Genomic DNA, 23,691 nt, shown 5'->3' on the forward strand with positions numbered 1-23,691 from the left:
AGCTGGTGTGTGCTTAGGTCGCAGCTGCAATTTTTGGACAGTGCAGTTTAAATGCTTTGTTTGCTACGATTTTAAGCACAATGTGAAGATTTTACTTTGAAACGTATTTCCAGCACAGTACTGAACTGGAAAGATGAGGCACAATATTAATATTTGTAGAACTATTTGTATTTATAAAAGTTGTAGGGTGGGTTTTTTTGAGGGGGTGGTGGAATGAATACTATTAAAAGCACTGTTTCAAGCATGCATTGTCTTTGGCTGTATTTTGTCCTTATAATTCACATATGGCTTAAAATTTGATACATCTTCAAAAAATTATCAGACATCTTTATTGAAAGTTAAAAAGTACATAATTATATGTGCACTAAACATGGTGAGATGTAAATAAAAGAGAGAGAAAGAAAAAGAGAGACAGCACCCATGTAGAAGGGAAAGTAAAGGGGGGGACCCCAAACTCTATACTTTACAATTGTTATTGTACTTAACCAGATCTTAACCTATTACAGTATTTGTAAGAATGGATTCCAAATGTTGTTGAATTGTCCATGGCAAGTCTACATTTATATGCAAGTTGTTCATATGTTGGGAGTTTGTAGAAGTCTTTCAGTCTAATCATAGAAGGGAGCCGCATTTTTATTCTTCCAGTTCATCAGTATCACTTTTTTTGCCATGGTAAAATCTGATATGTACTGCTGGGGAGGTTCAGGGGTTTCTGACGGTAACTTAATGGCACAGCGCTATAAATAATAGCCTGAATCTTTTCCAATGGAAAAACTTGGCATCCCTGATATATAGCGTTTACAAGAAAGCACAGGCCCATGTCCAAAACCCTCCGACCTCAGCCATGAAGCTTATTGGATGATTGAGGACTTCGACCCTTTGGGTGAGCCTACTTTGCAGGTTTGTTGTGAGGACAAAACGGGAGGAGAGACATAACCCTGGAAGATGCCTTGCCGCCCCTTGGAGGATGGGAGGCGTAGCCGCGTAAATACCCTATATACCAGTTTGTTGTTGTTGTTGTTGTTTAGTCGTGTCCGACTCTTCGTGACCCCATGGACCATAGCACGCCAGGCACTCCTGTCTTGCACTGCCTCCCACAGTTTGGTCAAACTCATGTTCGTAGCTTCGAGAACACTGTCCAACCATCTCGTCCTCTGTCGTCCCCTTCTCCTAGTGCCCTCAATCTTTCCCAACATCAGGGTCTTTTCCAAGGATTCTTCTCTTCTCATGAGGTGGCCAAAGTACTGGAGCCTCAGCTTCACGATCTGTCCTTCCAGGGAGCACTCAGGACTGATTTTCTTAAGAATGGATAGGTTTGATCTTCTTGCAGTCCATGGGACTCTCAAGAGTCTCCTCCAGCACCATAATTCAAAAGCATCAATTCTTCAGCGATCAGCCTTCTTTATGGTCCAGCTCTCACTTCCACACATCACTACTGGGAAAACCATAGCTTTAACTATACGGACCTTTGTCGGCAAGGTGATGTCTCTGCTTTTTAAGATGCTGTCTAGGTTTGTAATTGCTTTTCTCCCAAGAAGCAGGCGTCTTTTAATTTCGTGACTGCTGTCACCATCTGCAGTGATCAAGGAGCCCAAGAAAGTAAAATCTCTCACTGCCTCCATTTCTTCCCCTTCTATTTGCCAGTTTAGCCTAGAAAGATTGGCCTCCCCACATCCGAACACCATGCTCAGGCTCCTTAAGTTTCTGTTGTAAGCACAAAGCTCAGGGGTTTTATACACGGCAATATAAATGTGGGCCCTTGCAGTTCAGAATTGTTTGAGAGAGAAAAGGTAAAGGAAGCAAACGGAAAGCGAGCGAATGGCAAAGCGAAGAATGGCAATTTAAGTTGACAGAATGGGCACGACTTGCAGGCTTAACACATAGAATAAGAGAACAAGAAGAAAACGCGTTTAAAGAAGACTGGGAAACGTTTATTGAATATGCAGGAAATAATTGTGTTGGCAGCTGAAAATGTTGGCAGCATTAAGATAAATTCAACAGTGTAAAAAAGTTTTGATGGACGCAATAATGGCATAGTTTTTGTAAAACACGCTGGGATTTATGATATCTAAAATGAACCATGGAAAGAGAAGAAGGGACGCCATTGATATTTTAAGAATGTAAAATGGGTATTTTAAACTGTAAAACAGAAAACTTAATAAAAAATTTTTTTTTAAAAAAAGGAAGCCAACGGATGTGGCCTAAGTCCACAACAGAGGAACCGACGCGTGAGCACGGAATTGAGGCAGTTCATCCGTGTGGAAACACGCAGGCAGATGTCTAAACTCTATTCATACGTTGGGCGCGGAAAAGAGCCCCACAGCATTCAATGGGTTATTGATTGATTGAACTTACATACCTCCCTATACCCCGGAGGTCTCAGGGCGGTTCACGGAAGCAGGGAGCACTTAGGGGTTGCAGACTGAGTTACACGGAGGCTTTTTTTGAGCACCGGGTGGGGTCTGAGGAACTGGAGGGGGCGAGAAAGGGACGCGCGCCTCACGGGTGTCGGGGAAACCAACTTGGCCGGCGGCGGCGGCAGTTCTTCTGGGTCGATGCTGAGCGGCGAGGGGGCACCCCGTGGGCCGCTTCTCTCCCTGCCCGGGCGAAGGAAGCTAGAGCGCCGGGCGGGCGGCCCCGCCCCTGGGCGAGCCAGCTCCCGCAGGGCTCCGCTGTCGAAGGGCTGCCGTTGCCGCAGCAGCAGCAGCAGCGATGGCCGCCGCGAGAAGTAGCGGCGCGCTGCTGCCCCAGCCGAGCCTGGAGGGGGCTTGCGACGAACAGGTGAGTCCAGAAAGTTCCCTCCTTCCACACGGAGCGGCGTCCCGGCTCCCTCGCCTAGCCGGGACGCCCCGAGGGGAGAGCTCCGTTTGGCTGCCTGCGCTCGTCCTTCCCTCGGAAAAGAAAACCCACGTCGAGGCAGGGGACACCGGCGCGAAGTCTCACCATAAAGCGCTTTTACTTAATTTAACCCGGTGGCAAGACTTGTTTTTGTTTAATCCGTAAACCGACTGGAGAAAGGCAGGCCTAATAATAATAATAATAATAATAATAATAATAATAATAATAATAAATTTCCCACATCTCTCTCTTCACAAAAATATAGCTTCATGTGTCATTCTGAAGATCACAACCTCAAGTTTAAATTAAGCCAGAAGTAGTAATTGACTTTTTGGTTGGGTATTCAAAATGCTCTGAACCACTCTGACATCTACGGATGAAGGTTAATAATAATAATAATAATAATAATAATAATAATAATATAGCTTTTCTTCTCACTCAAAACGTGTAAGGAAAGAGCAGGAGTGGGGAAACCTTTTTTTTTACCATCAATGTGAAACAACTGATTTATGAAGTGGTAGCTAACCTGTTGTGAAGGCTGCGTAAGGTTTTTCTGAGTACAGTAGAGAGAATAAGAATGAACAAAACAAGAATCTCACACCGCCTGAAACTCCAGTTGAATTTAAAATACTGCATTATGTAAATTAAATTAATTGCAAAAATTATAGACAGGTGTCTGTTTTGAAAATGTAAACCTTATTTGATTTTTTTGGTTTAACGTTGCAATACAAACAATATGCATCTACACTACAGAATTGCCTATTCTTCTATGATAAACCACACACTCATAATCCAAACCCCTGCAAATTTAGAGAAAAGTAAAGGTGAAGAAGAAGAAGGTGGGACAAAGAGAGCGAGTGGCTTTTATGTCTTGCTTTCATTCAATGAGTAGGTGAGAGAGTGTGAAGAAAAAGTCTTGCAGTACAAAACCTGCACTTTGCTTACAGTGCAATATTCAGAATTAACTTTACCCCACTTTTTGATTCAAAATAATCCTTAAAGCAAATTACAGTCATACCTTGGTTCTCGAACAGAACACATTCTTGGAGTCTGTTTGACTTCTGGAACCGTCTGAAAACCAAGGCACGGCTTCCGATTGGCTGCAGAAGTGTCCTGCAGCCAATCGGAAGCCGTGGCATTCAGCTTCTGAAAATCGTTCGAAAACTTCTGGGTTTCAATTGTTCGGGAGCCGATTTGTTCGGGAGCCAAGGCGTTTGAGGTCCAAGGTACAACTATACAGTCCAAGAACTGTCCTTGGACTAACTGTCCAAAAAACTAACTCAGATACAATTATGTATGTTTTCTCCCCACCGCCAATGTGTCCTGTTGCCTATTACTCCCTCCTGTTTTCACTGTTCAGAGAAGGAAGGAGCTGGGTACAGCAGGTGTGATTCAATATTTTTTTAGCAGCACTGAATACTAGGTATAGTACCTGGAAAAGCGTTGTCCCTGAAGTAGTACAATTCCAGGAGTGTTGTCTGCCATGAAGTACTGTATTACTGAATGCATCAAGAGCATCATTCCTAGTTGTTTTCCAATTTATTTCTTGTCAATAAAAAAACTGCAAGCAATTTTTTTATTCTAAAAGGGTGGCCCAGAGAAAAAAGTTTGAGAACCACTTAGTTAATGCATTGATAAATAAAGGCAAGGAAGGAATGGAACACTGGAAATTCTGTGGATTCCAACAAGTACATGAATGGAAAATGGTTGAATTTTAGAAGGTTGGAAAGCATGAATCCGACTAATGCTCACAAGATAATTTCAGAGAGTTTGTCAAAATTGCCAGTGCTCATTTCTCATTGATGACGCCAGCCTGTAGTTTTATCTCTGAGTCCCATGTTTTGTAGTTCTTTTTCATTCTTTTCAAACTTATTTGATTGAACCAGGTTCAATCCTGTTCCTTTCTGATAATGAAACAGCAACAACATGGGACTGGGTGGATATTTATTTGACTGGCAGATTTTGAAAATCTGAAAATAGCTGAAAATATGCCCGTCTATGTATAGTTCCTTGTTAACATTGTTTCAAAAACACACAAACTAAATATATGCATTAGGGTTTGCAATTGTCACTATTTTATTTTTTTAAAAAAAAAACCTGTTTGAAAACAGTGTTGCTTCTGTTCAGTGAGGGGTGACACGGAAATGGGTGTGGTGGGATTAGTGACAGTAGGAGAGTCTGGTCTGGCAAATTTATTTTAAACATTTTCCTTACAAACAAAAAAGGGCAGACAAATTCCTTCTTATGGCTAGGGGCTGCAGTGCACAGTTGATCGCCATGGCAACCATATTTGTGGGCTCCTAATTAAAAGTGATTCAGACCTATTGTTTCTCTGTCAATTATTTTTTAGGTGAGCAGATACATTCTGTTGAGAGAGAGAGAGAGAGGAAGGAAGCAAGCAAGCAGTTGGAATCTATCCATAACTTTCTGAAATTTGATCAACACTGTTTCTCTACTTGATCTTGGCCTGTCTTTTCACCTTTTCAGCTCAGGAATGAAGACAAGCTCTCGGTGTGCAGCAAATTGTGCTACGGCATTGGAGGTGCTCCAAACCAGGCTGCTAGCAGTGCCACCTCTTTCTTTCTGCAAATCTTTCTCTTAGATGTAGCAATGGTAAGTAGTTTTGTAAGCTACAGGCACAAGTTAGAGAATGTCACCCTTGTCAGTGTCATGTGTGTGTCAACTTGGTATTCACGAAAGGTCTGGAGGATGGCAACACAAGAAGAGGCCTTTTCTGCAGTGGCTCCCCATTTGCAGAATGTTCTCCCTAGGGAGGTTAGGCTGGTGCCTTCATTGTACTTTTTTTTTGCACCAGGTAAACATGTTCCTCTTTAACCAGGCTGATTGACATCCAATACCCTTTTAAAATGTGATGTGGGGGATTATTGGACTGTGGTGGTGGTGGTTTTAATTTTTATTATGTATTTTGTGTTTTTATATCGTGATTTTATCTTGTGAACCACACTGAGACCTGTGAATATAGGGTGTTATTTAAAAATAAAATAAAAATTAATAACATTGAGATAATTGAGCTTATAAACAGCTCTCTTTGCTCTTACACATCCCCAGTTAGGAGAATTTGTGGAAGCACTTGCTGAACTTGTTAGGAGTAATAAGACTTACTAATGAGTGGGAGCCATCAAAGGATTGTTGAATGGGAGGAAAAGAGCGTGAAGGATGTTTGCCTCACATCCCACAATAAACTGATGGTTAGAGGAGGAGCCAAATCCCCACTTCCTCCCCCAAAATCATTTAGGTAGCAAAGTGATGGTGAACCAGCCTGTCTTCCTCTCCTCCACCCCCTGAACAGTCCCAAGATGCCATTTCTCGTCGGCCCAAACCTCCGGTAATCTGTTTAGGACTATGGGTTGGTTAAGCATGCTCAGCTGACATGGGTCCCCCAAGCCATGTCTCCTGAGTGCACTTGCACAAATATGTCTCACAGCTTGTAGATGGAATTGGATAATTCACGTACCTGTGTACAGTTTTGTGAATTTTTGTTTAACTCTTTCTATGGACCGTTGCTCACATAACAGCCACGTGGTGGAGGTTCATTTAAGATGTAAAGTTTAAAATGTAAAGTTCAAATCATTTGAAGTGGCGGCTGTCTCCACAGGAGAGCTTGATTCTACTCCCAATGCCAGTTCAGACCTTTGGACAGATTTGTGATTAAATGGTCAAATGAGTGATTGTCATGTAAACTGCTGTCTACTCCTGGTTTTTCCCCAGTTGCGTGAGCCACATGATTACAGCATATAGATGTGGCCAGAATGAAGCCATATAGGAACACCCCTTGCACTGCTCTGAAAATGTCTGCATCAGCCCTCAAATGCTGTGTTGTACTGATTCTTAACAGTGCTATTATAATAGATCAGGACTATCCTTTGAAGACCACCGTAATTGCATACATTATGTAGAAAACTTCCTGAAAGTCTTCTGGGTTGTGACACAATTTCTTTGAAGTGAAGCTGTGCATTGGAGGTGGAGAAGAACTTTGAGTAGTAACTTCTTGCCTGACAGAATTTCAGTGACAGAACATTAATGACTCTATCACTGCCCAGTCACTAGCTAAGGTAAAGGTAAAGGGACCCCTGACCATTAGGTCCAGTCGTGACCGACTCTGGGGTTGCGCGCTCATCTCGCATTATTGGCCGAGGGAGCCGGCGTATAGCTTCCGGTCATGTGGCCAGCATGACAAAGCTGCTTCTGGCAAACCAGAGCAGCACATGGAAACACCGTTTACCTTCCCGCTGTAGCGGTTCCTATTTATCTACTTGCATTTTGACGTGCTTTCGAACTGCTAGGTTGGCAGGAGCTGGGACCAAGCAACGGGAGCTCACCCCGTCACAGGGATTCGAACCGCCGACCTTCTGATCAGCAAGCCCTAGGCTCAGTGATTTAACCACAGCGATTTGTCATTGTTTGCTCTGGAAATGCCTTAATTTACCTCTTTATTTTGGGTGTTATTTCACAGACCATCTGAAAGCTGTCCATGGAGCACAGATTATGGATCACTGTGCTATTTTGTTCATTAGCAGCATAGTGCTAGCTTGCTATTCCTCACTGATGATGGAGAGTCATCTATTTGATGCCTTCAGTAGCAACCACCATGTGGTGTTGTGCCCATGTTTATTTACTCTTCTATCTCACTTTTCTTAAAATATAATCAAGCTTCCATACAACTAGAATTATGCCAAAATATATAGTAAAATCAACTAGCAGTAGCACAAATGAAACCTCTAGCAACAGAATACCTTGTTTCTCCGAAAATAAGACACCGTCTTATATTTATATTTCCTCAAAAAAACACACGCTATGTCTTATTTTCAGGGGATGTCTTAATTTTTTCCTCCTGCCGCGGCTGGCATTGCTGCTGCGCCTATCACTATGTCTTATTTTCGGGGTGTTGCTTTTATATAATGCATTGAAATACATTTTTGGAGAGTTATTTTGTGCTCTCTGATTCTTGTAATAGTTACGCCTTTCTTAACGCAGGTGTCCTTTTTTGTTTTTCAGATTACTCCATTTCATACTTCTTTGGTGCTTTTTATTGGCAAAACATGGGGGGCAGCAGCAGACCCTATTGCCGGCTATCTTATTAGTAAAAGCAAACGGACCAAAATTGGCCTACTTATGCCTTGGTAAGCAAGCTAGTAGTCTAGTTTATTTTCTTCTTTGCTGATTGCTTATAATAACATATTTTCCTATGTACTGTATGCTACATGCATGCCTGCCCAGTCCCTAAGACAATTGATTTTTATGAACATGTTCTTGTAAAACCTATCCATTTTCCACATTTGCAAAAGGAAAAGTACACTGCATAGAAGCAATTGGTGGCCAGGTACTTGCCATCGTTGCTGAAGTTTGGCATTCATCTACAGTACCTTTTACACTGGCTACGCTCATTCTTATGAGCCTCTTGCAGGACAAACTAACTCTTGCACATTTCTTTTTGCCCCTGGGGAAATTGTATTAGTTCCAGGTTCTTTTTTAAACAAGCTTGCTCAGATAGGAAGAGGTGCAAGGCTGCAAGCTTAAAACAAAACAATCCAGTCATGGCCAAGGGAAAAGGAAGGAAAAAATAAAAAACGTTTTCTTTCTAGATTTCAGACTGAGAATAAGTTAGAAAATGGACTTGTAGATTAAACTCTGAAACCTCCACATTTGCATTCTATAGAGCAAAGCATATACTGTATCGGCAAGAGGCATGTTGTGGGAAGGGTGGTGTCTTGCCAAAATAGATGTGTCCAGTTTATCTCTGCTTAGACAAATTCACCAGAGCCGAGAGCATGTTAAATATATGAGGCCCTGACAGGAAACAGATGCTGCAACACTGATAACACTTCTAGCTTACTCAAGGTTTGGAATGGGATAAGGGGGGAATTTCTTCCTTTCCTGGTAAACTACCTTCCCATTTGTAGGAAGCTTTTCTAGTGCTGGATAAAATTGAATTGTATTAAATATTACATATGATCATTACAAAGGCACAGCAGCTTCTTAGACATCTGCAAACTTTTACAAATTTTCTTTGTCGCTTTTGAACCACAAAAATTTAGCTGAACTAAACAGAGCCATCATGAAATTTAGCTCTTTGTAGCCTATATTACATTATGTTATTGTACGGTGTGTGTGTCATTGTATACACCTTTGTGCAATAAAATCATCTGAAAGTAGCCACGCTGACTGTACACAGGTGGGCATGTTTTCAAACTAGCGTAGGACAATAGTGTTCTCTTTTCCCCTTCCTTCAATTATAGTTTCCATAGACTTTTAAAAAATATGTGTATTTTTCACAGTCTTTTGAAAGACGAAGCCTGGAAACAGGTATGATGATATGCAGAGGATATATATACAGTGGTACCTCCGGTTACGAACTTAATTCGTTCCGGAGGTCTGTTCTTGAGCCGAAACCATTCTTAACACGAGGTGCGCTTTCGCTAATGGCGCCTCCCGCTGCCAGCGCCGCTGGCGCACAACTTTCGCTCGCATCTCAGGGCAAAGTTCTCAACCGGCAGCATCTACTTCCAGGTTAGCGGAGCTCATAACCTGAAGTGTTCACAAGGAGGATGGTACGTGTTATGTACTGAGCTGAATCCTAGAACAATAGGATTCAGAATCAGCGGGAGCTACCCAATCCAACTCCAGGTGGAAGTGAATCCGCAACCTGATTGGCCTGCTGGAGCAGCCAATCAGGCGGCTGGCAGAAGTGAATCTGCTACCTGATTGGCCTGTAGGAGCAGCCAATCAGGCTGCAGGCAAAAGTCAATCCACAATATAATTGGCCCACAGGTGTAGCCCTGAAGTAGCCAATCACGCAAGGCCCATTGTGTAAATAATGTATATAAGCAGATGGTTTTGGGAAAAGAGCCATTCGTCTTCTCTTCTCCTCCTTGATGACTATGAGCTGAATAAAGAGCATGAAATTCACTCTTGACTCCGAGTATATTTCACTGGCGACGAGGGTGGGATCCTGCTGAGCTGACCGCCACCACGCACTGCACCGCAGCACCGCCACCTGCTGCACCGCTGCATCGCACCGTGCATCCAGGCTTCAGCTCCAGGACCCAAGGAACCCAGAATGGCAACCGACAGCAGCTTCTCGCCATTCAAACCAGCATCAGGAGACTGGGAAGGGTACGCCGCCCGTTTCAACTTCCTCCTGCAAGCGAAAGAAGTCACCAACGATGCCATGAAGAGGGCGACATTCTTCAGCGTCTGTGGAGAGGAAACGTTTGAAATCGCCCGGGCTCAAAACGGCAAGCCCCGGGGGAAACCATAACTGGGTTTGTGACCTCCCTCCGCCAAGCCGCCCGGTTATGCAACTTCTCAGAATTGGAGAACATGCTTCGTGACCGCCTCGTCGGTGGCCTGAGGGACGAGATGTTGCAACGACGCCTCTACGCCAAAAAAGACCTCACGTTCCAGATTGCTCTGGAGGAAGCCCTGGCAACCGAAGCCGCCGAGAGGTCAACGCAAGAGGCACGACCGGCCCCGCCATCCCAGCCGAGGGTCTACCACGAAGACCTCACCGACGAATCCGAATCTGACAGGGAGGAAGTACACCGAGTACAGCGGCGCACTCAAGCAGCACACACACCACAGCAGCCTCGACGAGAAGGAGGGAACTGTGCAAGCTGCGGGGAGAACCACGAGAGGAGGACCTGTCGTTTCCGCAACGCAGAGTGCAGGCGGTGCAGAAAATTGGGACACATCGCCCGGGTGTGTCGGGCTCGACTCACCCGTCGACAAGCATCAGATGACCGACCCAGGAGCCTCAGGTCACACGGCACCATGCACCAAGGCAACTCGACGGAGATCACGGACTACCAGGTATTCCAGTTGCCCCATCCCAGCACAGAGAAAATTTATATAGAGGTACAGATAGAGGGAGCCCCATGCCGCATGGAGCTGGACACGGGTTCAACTCTATCCATAATCTCGGCCCGAACATTAAGGGAACTGTGCCCTAATGGGGGTCCCAAACTAAGGCCGGCCCCATTCACCCTCCGGGACTTCCAGAAACGTAAGGTCCCTACTATGGGGGTGGGGACCTTCAGGGTGCAATATCGAGGGCGAAAGCAACAATTGGACTTGCTGGTAGTTAAGGGCCCCTACGTTAGCTTACTGGGACTGGCATGGTTTGGACCTCTGGGGCTAGCCGTTACCGGGGTGAACCGCACTAGCTTACAAGTGGACGTGGACGCCATATGCAAAGAGTTTCCAGGGGTTTTCGATGGGGCATTGGGACGATATACAGGACCCCCCATTGCCCTACAGCTAGACCCCGCTGTACGACCCATCAGGCACAAGGCCCGCCGGGTCCCGTTTGCCCTGAAACCCCGCATAGACGAGGAATTGGACCGGCTCGTGGAGCAAGGAGTGCTGGAGCCGGTGCCCAACGCCCCCTGGGAAACTCCAATTGTCACACCTGTCAAGCCTAACGGTTCGGTCCGCATCTGTGCAGACTACAAATGCACCATAAACAAGGCTCTCACGGCCCATGCATACCCAGTGCCAGTGGTCAGCCATGTCCTCGCCACCCTGGCTGGGTCAAAAATCTTTGGCAAACTGGACTTGGCCCAAGCGTATCAACAGTTGCCTGTGGACGAAGCCACAGCAGAGGCTCAGACGATTGTGACGCACAGAGGGGCATTCAGAGTAAAGCGGCTGCAATTTGGCGTTAGCGTGGCACCAGGCATATTCCAGAATCTAATGGACTCTCTCCTTAAAGGGATTCCTGGTGTCACCCCCTTCTTCGATGATGTACTGATCGCCGGGCCCACACCAGAGGAATTTGAGGACCGCCTCCGCTCCGTCCTGCACCGTTTCCAGACGGCGGGCCTCAAGGTGAAGCGGGAAAAGTGTTTACTGGGAGTGCCACAGGTGGACTTTCTGGGATTTAAGGTGGACGCAGAAGGGGTCCATCCAACCGGTGACAAGGTACGGGCCATTTGTGAGGCCCCAGCGCCCAAGAGCAAGCCCGAACTTCAGTCATTCTTGGGACTATTGAACTTTTACCATGCCTTCCTTCCCCATAAGGCAGCGGTAGCGGAGCCCCTACACAGACTCCTAGATAAAAGGGCCCCTTGGGTGTGGGGCCAGCGACAAAGGGCCGCATTCCAGGCAGTCAAGGACTTGCTCGTCTCGAACTCGGTCTTAGCACACTTCGACGAGAGGCTGCCAGTGGTGCTGGCATGCGACGCCTCTCCCTATGGCATCGGCGCTGTCCTGGGACACCAACTCCCGGATGGAAGAGAGGTGCCGGTGGCATACTTCTCCCAGACGCTTGCTGCAGCCGAACGAAACTACTCACAGATTGACAAGGAGGGTCTGGCAATCGTGAAGGGCGTAAAAAAATTCCATGATTTCTTGTACGGGCGGCCCTTTACCATAGTGACTGACCACAAGCCGTTGCTTGGCCTGTTTGCCCCTGAGAAGCAGACCCCCCAAGTGTTGTCTCCACGTGTCCTCAGGTGGTCAATTTTCCTTGCCGGCTACCAGTATGCACTAATCCACCGCCCTGGGAAGGCGATGGGCCACGCAGACGCCCTCAGCAGGCTACCACTACCAGAAACAGGCCCCGACCCAGCGCCTGCGCAAGAGGTTATGACCCTGGAGCTGCTTCCCGACCGACCCATTCAGGCACAAGAAGTTGCGCACCATTCCACAAAAGATAGGGTCATCTCCCGGGTCCTGGACTGGGTGTGGCGAGGATGGCCCAGCAGCAGCCCCGGGCCAGAATTCGCTGGCTACACAAACCGCAAACATGAACTGTCGGCCCACAAGGGGTGCCTGTTATGGGGAAGCAGGGTTGTTGTTCCCCAGCCCCTCCGCAAAAGGGTCCTCACAGCCCTACACGAGACACACCCAGGGGTAGTGAGGATGAAGGCCCTTGCCAGGAGTTATGTGTGGTGGCCGGGGATTGACAGAGAGATAGAGGCCTGGGTCCAACACTGCCAGACCTGCCAAGAATCCCGCCCGGATCCCCCAAGGGCCCCAGTCCAGCCCTGGGAGTCCGCCCGACATCCATGGTCACGCTTGCACGTGGACTTCGCTGGCCCCTTCCAGGGAAAAACATTCTTCATAGTGGTGGATTCCTACACCAAATGGCTGGAGGTCGCACTGGTACCATCCACTTCTACGGCGGCAGCCATCCGGGTACTACGTAAGCTGTTTGCGACCCACGGGCTCCCTGACACCCTCGTCTCGGACAATGGAACCGCATTCACGTCAGAGGAGTTCCAGACCTTCACAGCGCAGAACGCCATCCGCCACATCCGCTCAGCACCATTCCACCCTGCCACCAATGGCCAAGCGGAGCGCATGGTGCGGACCACCAAGGACAGCCTCCGCCGCATGACACAAGGGGACTGGGAATACCGCCTTGCCGCATTTCTTCTAGCACAGCACAGCACCCCAAGCACAACGACGGGCCGGAGCCCAGCTGAATTACTAATGGGCCGGCGCCTTGCAACTAGACTGGACCGACTTCACCCCGACAGAGCTCAGGATGAGGTAGTGGTGGGGAAAGGCAGGAACCCCCGGACATTTGTGGCCCAGGACCCAGTGTATGCAAAGAATTTTGGGGCAGGCCCAGCATGGGTACCCGCCACAGTCACCAAGGTGACTGGTCCCGTGTCGTACGAGGTACTAACGGAAGGGGGGCAATGTTGGCGCCGCCACTGCGACCAGATACGGCGACGATTCCCAGGAGGAACCCGGGAGGAGAGCGGGACAGAGGGGTCCCAAGGGGACAGCAGGGCAGTGAGGCCTGTAGAGCGAGAGGGGTGGGCAGAGGAAGCAGAAGCAGTAGGCACAGAGGGGCGCCCCGAGGCTGGAAGGACACCGGAACCAGAGCTACAACCTAGTGGTTCAGTGGCGCCAGACCAGACAGCCCCGGCACAGCCAGCAGCCTCGGAACACGAGCCAGAACCAGAACCCCTGACCAAGGAACACCCCAGGCCGCAACGCACACGGAGGCGGCCAGCAGACCTTGGGGACTACGAATGCAACTTCCCGGGCAGGACTGGAACTTAGAGGGGAGGGGTGTTATGTACTGAGCTGAATCCTAGAACAATAGGATTCAGAATCAGCGGGAGCTACCCAATCCAACTCCAGGTGGAAGTGAATCCGCAACCTGATTGGCCTGCTGGAGCAGCCAATCAGGCGGCTGGCAGAAGTGAATCTGCTACCTGATTGGCCTGTAGGAGCAGCCAATCAGGCTGCAGGCAAAAGTCAATCCACAATATAATTGGCCCACAGGTGTAGCCCTGAAGTAGCCAATCACGCAAGGCCCATTGTGTAAATAATGTATATAAGCAGATGGTTTTGGGAAAAGAGCCATTCGTCTTCTCTTCTCCTCCTTGATGACTATGAGCTGAATAAAGAGCATGAAATTCACTCTTGACTCCGAGTATATTTCAGTACGTAACACGAGGTTCCACTGTATCAATACACAGAGGTGACTAAGTTACTATACCGCTTCCTATTTTGCCTGTTTCATTCATAGAGTGGTTGAACATGGGAGTGATGCAAGGCTGCACATGTATGCACCAAGCGCTTGAGAAGTGCATTCTCAGCACAGAGTGGATTACAACTCTTCTAGTAGATTGCACTTTAGATTGACAAATAGTGTGGGGCAGGGACGAAATGGGGATGGCATTGTGTGTGTAGCACTCCCAAATGTCACTTCCATCTAGCGCTGAATGCACAGTACCCTGCAGCGTGTATGTGCCCTGAGTTTAACTTCTCACACATGCAACTGGGGGGAAATCAGGGAGAAGGGTTCTGTCTTAGTATTTCCCTGTCTTGAAATAACAAACTGAGAGAGGCAAGAAAAACATGTTCTCATTCTTCCCTTCCCACTATTAGCTCTGTTGTAACTGCAACCTCAATTCAAGGTGCTGTTTTGAACTTTTAGAGCCCTAGATGGCTTGGAACCTGGTATTTAAGGAACATCGCCTTATATATCTTCCTCCCTGCACTCTCCACTTAGTCTCTGAGGCCTTGCTCCTGATACTACTGGCTGCCAACTTGAATAAAATATTGTAGGGTCCCAGGTGAGCCCCAGTCCACACAATTGATCACATGACATGGTGCACACACACCATTTGAATGGCAATGCTCATCCCCCTCAAATATTTTATTCCAGTGGCCGAAGCCCCCACAGCCCCTAGGAATCTGGCTCCTATGCAGTCTGCAGAATGCGATAAGGAGACTTGCCAGGCCCCAACAGTTTATTTTTCAGTGGACAAAGCATGGCCTTTCTTTAGGCTGTAAGTTTCTAAGGACTTATATCCAGATAAAGACCTATACAGTACTGTATCTGTTTACTCATAGACAAGCTTCATTGAGTTCAATGGGACTTACTCCTGTTTAGGATTGCAACTTTAGTTCAATTTAGTACTGCTGTCTGCATGATCAGTGTTTATTTGGTATTGGTAGGTTGTTGTTCTGTAATCTTATATTGGATTATTTGTTTTATGTGTTGTTTGTTTTAAATGTTGCATCTTATTCTTAAATATAACTTGCATCCAAATAGCTAGTGGTATTTTTCTAGGCACCCACCTGAGAGGTGCTGGAACTGAGTTCCAGCAAGTTCCAGCTGGAAAAAAAGCTCTGCAAAAATAGCACATGAAATGTGACCAAAGCAAGGAAGTTTAGTCAATGCCTTGTAAAATGAGTGTGGCATGAGCGTGAGCCCTCGGCAGATGCCACCCATGCTGATCCTTGATGCTGGCCCATGTTTTAAGGTATTTTACCTGGGCAGATTGGCTCTTCTACTGGAAATGAGAATTGGGCATCCCACAAAGTCCTGGCCTTTTTACACCTGACCTGGGAGGGGAGGGCCTGAGGCAGCTGAGGTGTTGTTGGGGAGGGAGTTGTTGCTTTTGTTGCTCCTTTTTTGTATCTTTTGCTGTGATTTATGTGGAAATTGTTCAGTTTGGTTTTGTATTTTGTAGTTATGTATTATTTTTTCATGATGTAAGCTGCCTTGAGCATGGCTTGAACTGTGGAAAGGCAGCATACAAATAAAATTATGTATGTATGTAAAATACATGGCCTTCCCTGTGAATTGCTGGGTTGGCAAATCTAGAATGGGATACGGTAATGCTGTGTTGTCACACTTTGTTGTGGTGGATTAATGATCCACACTGACCTAACCTCAGTGCCCTGCTCCACATCATGGCTGCTTTCCTTGCAGTCCATCATGCCAGCCTCTAACAATGCCTTTGTATCCCTTACAGCAGAATGGAAGAGCTATTATACTGAATTAGTGCATTCCACCTCTTTCCTCCCCCTCGCCAATCCCCTGCTGCAAATCATCAGCTGATATACCCAGTCCCATTCATGTAATGTATAAGAAAATACTGTGCAGATAGCACTGTTCTGAAAGGATTAATCTGTGTTGTCTGTTCGTTTCAGGGTTTTGTTAATAGTGTCCGTGGTCATCTAATTACATTGTGTAGGGGCTGTGTTACAAGTACACTGGAGAATTCTGCTGTAGTTAGAGGTCACGCTCTGTAGAATTAATTGCATCTGCCCATCACTTGCACATAACAAAGCTAGAATATACTAGATTCTGTCTCCCAGCTTTACACAAGCTTTGAATGACATGCAGCTTATCAGCCCTGAGTGTCACTTTACGGGTTGCCTTTAGAACCATGTTTACTACTGAAGGGCTGGTCTGTGTTTCCTCGGAGTCATTGCCATTTAAATAAATGACAGCTGAATCGCTTCCAGCATCGTAAAACATAGGGATGACTAAAGAGGGACCATATTTAGGTGACAGTGATAGAGAGGCTTTCCTCTCTTGTACGGCTGTTTGTCTACATTAATAGATAATAGAGCAATAGTAAGCCCTTCCTGTGTCTTAAGCAGAGTGAGGTAGTAGTAGTAAAAATAATCATATTGTTTATTAAGCCACTAAACTTGTTAGATGCTGTATAAAATATATTTAAAGAAATAATAATAACCATGCCCATAGAGAATATTTTTAAAAATAGACATGTGAGATGGTGCAGACAATACAGTATTGCATTTGAACTGGACAGATTTTATCTCCTTTTTAGTTTTTGCTTTTTAACTATCAAAATAGTTCATAGGTATGTTTGGCATTCACCATATTGTTTTTATTCCAGGTTACTGGGTTGTACACCTTTCCTCATTGTGTCCTACTTCTTCCTGTGGTACTGCCCAAGCGTTATAAAAGCAAAAGATATATGGTATATGGCTTTCTTCTGCCTTTTCCAGGCATTGAGTACAGTAAGTTGATCAATACTGACACCCTTTTCTCTGCAATTAGATGCTTCTGGACATCGCATCCGTCAGATCACAATTATTTCTAATATAGAACGAGACAACTATTTGATCATAGAGGCTAGGAAGTGAGGAACTGCACCTCTCCAGTGTAACTTGATTAATTTGGAAAGTACATAGGGATTTCAGCAGGCCAGTTAATGAAAGCTGCTGTACACCATATTTTAATGTAGATCTGCTACCACATCACAAAGGCTTTTTTTTTGCATATCTTGGAAAGATACAAACAGTACTCTAGTTCCTATTGGATCAATGAGACAACATTCGTGAAATAATTTGTCACAAAGACAAAGAACTACGGTATGTGCTGGGAGCCACCAGTGATTGTTTGGCTTTCTTACTTTATATATAAGCATATATGCCTGAGGTTCAGTACAGCTGTTAAATTCTATAAAATTCTCAAGCCTTTATACTGCAACAATGGGCTTTTAGAAGTAAGAGATGAGTTTGTGTTTCTTTATTCATCTGAGATATTTACTCAGTTGCCTTGCTATAAATCTGTTTGGAAATAGGTCAACAAACAACAATGCCCTCCATTAGAGTGACTTTTTGTTGTTCTTTTAAGATGAAGGTGCACTCCACCCTCTCGAAATGCTATTCATTGCACAGTACAAATATGTCTCACAGCGTTTTATACTTTCTGTCCCCATAAGGGAATAAGGGCAGATTTTATTTATAACATACCCATATTTGTGCTCAGTTCTACTCATTTCCTTAATGCCTCCATAGAACCTATTCAGGCTTTGGAAACGTTGTACAGAGGTGCCTCGCTAGACGAATTTAATTCATTCCACGGATTTAATTCTATTCTTATAACGAAAAATTCATCTAGCGAATCCCATAGGAATGCATTAAATTTTTTTGAATTATTTTTTTTTTGCCCATAGGAACGCATTACAGTGGAACCTCTACTTACGAATTTAATCTGTTCCGAATGCACATTCGTAAGTAGAAACATTCATAAGTCGAAACGATGTTTCCCATAGGAATGCATTGGGAATGGATTAATTCGTTCCGGAGCCTAGACTTTAAAGGCATGCACAAAAACATTACTGTACCTTTCAGTGCAGGGAGCGCGGGTGGGTGGCAGCGAGGCGGCAGGTTAGTGGTGGCAGCGGGGGCCTGATGCTGCCGTAGGCCAAGTGGGGGAGGCAGCGATCTGGTGGGAGGCCGGCTAGTGGCAGGAGGCCGCCCGATCCGGCCGTGGGCCGAGGCGACGGGAGGCCGCAAGCGGCGTCGGCGGGGCCCGATCCGGCCGTGGGCCAAACGCCCGAGGCAGCGGGAGGCCGCTAGCGGCGTCAGCGGGGCCCGATCCGGCCGTGGGCCGAACGCCTGAGGCGGCGGGAGGCCGCTAGCGGCGTCGGCAGCGCCGATCCGGCCGTGGCGTAGGGAGGCCGCTAGTGGCGTCGGCGGGCCCGATCCGGCCATGGGCCGAACGCCCGAGGCAGCGGGAGGCCGCTAGCGCGGGCAGCGGGCCCAATCTGGCCGTGGGCCAAGCACCCGAGGAGGCGGGAGGCCGCTAGCGGCGTCGGCGGGCCCAATCCGGCCGTGGGCCAAAGGCCCGAGGCAGCGGGAGGCCGCTAGCCCCGTCGGCGGGCCCGATCCGGCCGTGGGCCGAGCGCCCGAGGAGGCGGGAGGCCGCTAGCGCCATCGGCGGGCCCGATCCGGCCGTGGGCCGAGCAGCCGAGGTGGAGGAAGGCCGCTAGCGGCGGAGGCGGGCCCGATCCGGCCGTGGTGTAGGGAGGCCGCTAGCGGCGGAGGCGGGCCCGATCTGGCCATGGGCCATCGTCCGAGGCGGCAGGAGGCCGCTAGCGGTGGAGGCGGGGGCCCGATCCAGCCTTCGGATGTCGAAGAAATTCGTAAGCGGGCCCCAATTCGCATCATTCGTAAGTTGAATTTTTCGTAAGTAGGGTTATTCGTTAGTCGAGGTTTCACTGTAATTGAATTTCAATGCATTCCTATGGGAAACCGTGATTCACTAGACGAATTTTTTGTAAAACGAATTCATCTAGCGAGACAACCTCCGCTAGAAAAATCCTTTCTTTAAGCGAAGATTTCGTCTTACAGGGCGTTCGTTAAGCGAGGCACCACTGTACTTTCACAAGGGGATGCCACAGCCTGACTGCTATCTGAGAGGACTCTGGGATATTGCTCTGGGCCTTTTAATCTCAGTAGTTAACACTTCTGCCAATCCTGAAGCTTCTTTCTTTGATCCCTTTGTGGGGAAGGGGGGGGGGGATCTGCTGGAACAGAAAAGTCATGGGGTAAAATATTCACCTTTACAAAAAAGAATTAAGAAGAAGAAACTTCCTCATATCCTTTTGCAAGACAATGTGTGGCCTTTTTCGGATATATACCAACAGCACCCCTGTATTTATGTCATCATTTTTGTGCATGCTTGATCAGGATAGAAAGGGGAAGGCCAATTTTTAATTTGAATGGGTACTTAGTTCTAGCTAGTGCAGGTTTTCTATTAGCATCACAAACATAGGAAATGCAGAACATTCTTCTAGTTCATATTTGAAAATGTCCTTAATTTTTCTGAACAGTAAGGTGTATTTTTTTACCATAAAAGCTTGCTTCAAATATTAAAGTTTTAAATCAAGGATGAGCGGTGTAGCTTTCCTGGTAGGTTATATCCTGTGTTTAGGAGACCTCTGTCAACACACCTGGGATCTGTGCCTCCTGCAGAGCAGCATTTCAGGAAATTCTAGAGCAGGGGTAGCTTTTAATGTTTAACCCAGCCAGATGGGTGGGGTATAAATAATAATAAATTATTATTATTATTAGTCTAAGGGCTGCATTCACCTTTTGCCAACTCCCCTTTTTTTTGCAAGGGGATATATATGCTTTTGATGGGTGTGGCCAACCCATACTGTGCCACACAAAGCCTCAGCTGAGCCATGCAGAACATGCTGTCCCCACTTACCAAATGATTTCCTTGATGAGCTGGGTGGGGGTGATCTACTTCCCCATCAGTGCACTGGACTGTGCACAGTGCGCTATGTCTGTTTATTTACCTTGCCATTGTTGGTTGGGAAAGGAAAAGACAGGTATAAAAAGGAGAATTCCTGGATGTCCAGATCCAGGTTTAGGGCAAGTACTCTTTGGTGAGAGAACCCCAGCAGTGATTTAAAATCACAAAACATGCAGCAAAGTAAAGCATGGAAATACAAGCCGTTGTACCTTTAACATATGCTCTTCTCAGTTCCTTCCCACTTCCCTTAGAATAGAAAAATACCATCCTTTGGTAAGTTAACATGGTTTACTTACAAACCCTTCAAAGGTCAGAATCATGTGTTTTTCCATACAGCATTCAGAAAACACAGGCAGTAAAGACTTAGGTTTGTTCCAAAGTGGTGGAAGTTCCTAAGTAATTTGTATAGATACACAAAGATGGCTTTGTAGGAACCAAGCTCAGACCTCTTTACACACCAGAGTTCGCATGGTAGACTGAGGGAACAATAGACTAGACTTCCTTTCTGCCAAAGTAGGATGTATGTGGCCTAGCTAAGCCTGGCAGGACAGCTTATTCTGGCACTAACCCTTTCGTGCATTAATCAGACTTAAGAATTTTGGTTATATGAGGCTGATTATCCTACGGCCACAACCGTCAAAGCAAGTGAGATCTTTGGGGACCAGGAAAAAAATTGCTGGGGAGTTGAGCAAAGAAACTCCTGCCTCCAAGGATGGCTAAGGCTCTTTTCACTTCCTTTTTGAGCTTTTGCACATTTGAAGGTTGGAGGAGAAAGATATAGCATGCCTCTTAAAAAGCAGGATTCCTGGGCCTAACTACATAGCAAGTCTTCAGGTTATGATGAAAAGCAGCATGCTAAAGTGATGCATTTCCCCAGTGTTTTTTTCTCTTAAAAATGTTTAGGGGTACTCTCATTTTCCTACTCATATTGAAATAGGAAGCCAAACTTAGAGCCACTAAATGTTTAGGGGTATGTGTGGCCCTGTGTCCCCGTAGAAAAAAGAACTGCATTTCCCTAAATGTGTGTGTGTGTGTGTGTGTGTGTGTACACTTTTGTTACAGCTATTCCATGTACCATATACAGCTCTCGTCATGTTTTTGAGCGCAGACCAGAAGGAACGAGATTCAGCAACGGCATACCGTGAGTCTTACTGAGCTTGCTGCATGTAGCATGCTGCTCTGGAGACTCCCCCCTCCAAACATATTGGGGGAGCTGTGGCAAAGGGGTGGGAACTAGTATTGAAAAACAGAAAAGCTCAGGGCTGGTTCTCTTGTGTTGCCAAACTATGGGTTGGTGTTTTGTAAGCAAGCCTGAGAATTGCATGATTCCCCATCTCCTTCCTTCCTTCCTGTCCTGATTCTCTCCCTGCCTGAACGTTTCAGGCAAACCACAGTTGCTACTACGGTATTATAGGGTTGCCAGATGTCCCCGTTTCCCGGGGACAATCCCTGGATTTGCGAATAAGTCTCCAGACAAATTGCATCCCTAGAATGTCCCCAGATTTCATCTAATGTCCCCGGGAAACGCAGTCTCAGCAGCCTGGAGCAGTTGGCTCTGGCTGGCTTCAGGAGCTGCTCAGAAGTCCCCATATGGTGGTGGTGCAGAGGCTCTAAGATGCACCTTCCGGGCTGCCTTCCCTGACCCCAGCAACCAAGCTGTGAAGGGAGGTTTCATGCTGCCTATTGGAGCAGCCTCCCAACTCCTACTTGTGTGCAAGCAGGAGCAGGCTGGGGATCTCTCAGCTGTGAAGGGAGGCTTCACGCTGCCTATCAGAACTTGCGTGCAAGAAGGAGGGGGCAGGGACCTCTCAGTTAGGCAGTGTGAAGCCTCCCTTCCCAGCTGAGGGATCCCTGCCCCCTCCTGCTTGCACGCAAGTAGGAATTGGATTGGGGCTGCTCCGATGGGAAGGGAGGCATCGCGCTGCCTGAGCCTCACCGCTGCCACCACTCTCGGCCCTCCTTCTCCGCCTTCCATGCCTGACCCACTACGCACCGCTTACCCACCACCACCACCGAAGAACCAACAACTCAGGGGCTGCCCAGGCTCATGGAGAAAGGAGACAGAAGCCTCGGAGGAAGGGGAAATGTGGCGATTGAGGTCAAGGCGGCGGCGGCCCCTCTGCCACCACCATCGCTGCAGCATCAACGTCCCAAATGTTGTATTTATTTTATTTTATTTTATTTTATTAAGTGTCCCCGGATTAATTGAAAAAAAATCTGGTAACCTTATATCCAAATTAACAAATTTCTTTTTCACTTGCCCTCCGCATTAGAACTGGAAGTCACTGTTTGAAGTTGGTTTCAGTTTTGTTTTCCCCTGTTTCAGATGCAGGGAAGGAATTGAAGCATGAAGACGGAGGGAGAGGAGGGATCATGGCCCCATGTAGCTGTAGCCTCTAGTAACTTGGTTTGAACTATATTGGAAGACAGATGACTCCAGAAAGTCTGTTCTTGTCTATAGGAGCTCATAATCTTTAAGGGATGGGTGGGTAGATTCTCCTTTTTTGAGCCAAGGGTCACATTGACACATGGTCAACCCTCTTGGCCCCCAAGTTTGAAAGTGGGCGTGGCCAAGCAAGAATAGCTGGGGGCAGTTTTATTTCTTTATTTAAAAGGCAATTTTGTGGTGGGGGTCACAAAAACCTTTTGACATCACAACAGGGGAGTGCTCAGTTATTTCTGAGCCTTGTTGGCAGCTGTTCCACCATTTCAGGTTTAAAAAGGAGTGGGCTTTTTTCTACTTTAGGAATGGGATTTGAAGGTCTTGGAACATTGCTTGGAGCTACACTCCAGGTCAGTATGGTCTCCGATGCTCACAGCTCTGACAACTGTAACCATAGTGTGGATGACATGGACACCAATCTGTATGGAAACAGTTCCAGTGTTCCAGACATGTCTGAGGCAGTAAGTTGAAAAACTTTCAAAATATTTTTTTTTGGGGGGGGGAATAGTTTATTTCACCATCCTACTGTCTAGATATGTTATTGATTTTCTTAATGTGTGATGCCATCTGTGTAATAATTTTAAGGTGTTTACCCTGAGAAAACTGGAAACAGATTTTAAGGGTTGTGAATCCCAATTCCCCCCCCCCCCCTAATCCATGGGGGAAATTTATGTGCCAATATCTAGTTCCCATATTTTAAAGAGGTTCCATAGACCCATAAGTTACATTAAGCAATACAGAGTACAATTTAGAAACTAATGCTTTCTCTCCTCTACCCACTGTGCTTCATAGATTTCAAAAATATATTAAAAAATCATTCATTTTGTTTGTATCAAGCATTTTCTCACCTATATAGTCATATTGAAATCTGATTCCCTTTTTCCACCCCACATCACCATTACCACCTATTTTTATTTTTTAGAACAGAAAACTCTACATTATTGCAGGAGGAACAATATCAACATTATACATCTTTGGCTTTATTGCCCTTTGCGCTGGAGTGAGAGAAAAAGTAGGTGAGTTTATTTAATCACAACAAACATTCATAATACATTTCTTTCCTACTTTAAAAAGAAGGTATCATATATGCATTTATTTATTTATTTATTTATTT

The 23,691-nt window shown here is 46.4% G+C and overlaps 1 protein-coding gene across 5 annotated transcripts in view; it reads left to right on the plus strand.

Annotated features, from left to right (window-relative positions):
* The first annotated feature begins 2,622 nt into the window (after positions 1-2,622).
* Positions 2,623-23,691, plus strand: part of MFSD2B (MFSD2 lysolipid transporter B, sphingolipid) — a 33,021-nt gene continuing 11,952 nt past the window's right edge. For 4 of the 5 annotated variants that reach the window (XR_015948859.1, XM_088665651.1, XM_088665650.1 and 1 more), the window contains exons 1-7: positions 2,626-2,781; positions 5,326-5,451; positions 7,855-7,979; positions 16,980-17,103; positions 21,197-21,275; positions 22,881-23,038; positions 23,500-23,593. Coding sequence is in view for 4 of the 5 variants with exons in the window: in XM_088665651.1 (XP_088521777.1) it covers positions 2,713-2,781; positions 5,326-5,451; positions 7,855-7,979; positions 16,980-17,103; positions 21,197-21,275; positions 22,881-23,038; positions 23,500-23,593 (775 nt within the window). In the remaining variant the exon portion in view is untranslated. Of the gene's footprint in view, positions 2,782-5,325; positions 5,452-7,854; positions 7,980-16,979; positions 17,104-21,196; positions 21,276-22,880; positions 23,039-23,499; positions 23,594-23,691 lie in introns of all 5 variants that reach the window. The other variant, XM_035109976.3, reaches the window with a different exon arrangement.

The sequence above is a fragment of the Zootoca vivipara genome, chromosome 3 (assembly GCF_965207765.1).
Source record: "Zootoca vivipara chromosome 3, rZooViv2.hap1.1, whole genome shotgun sequence".
In the NCBI taxonomy this organism is placed as follows: domain Eukaryota; kingdom Metazoa; phylum Chordata; class Lepidosauria; order Squamata; family Lacertidae; genus Zootoca; species Zootoca vivipara.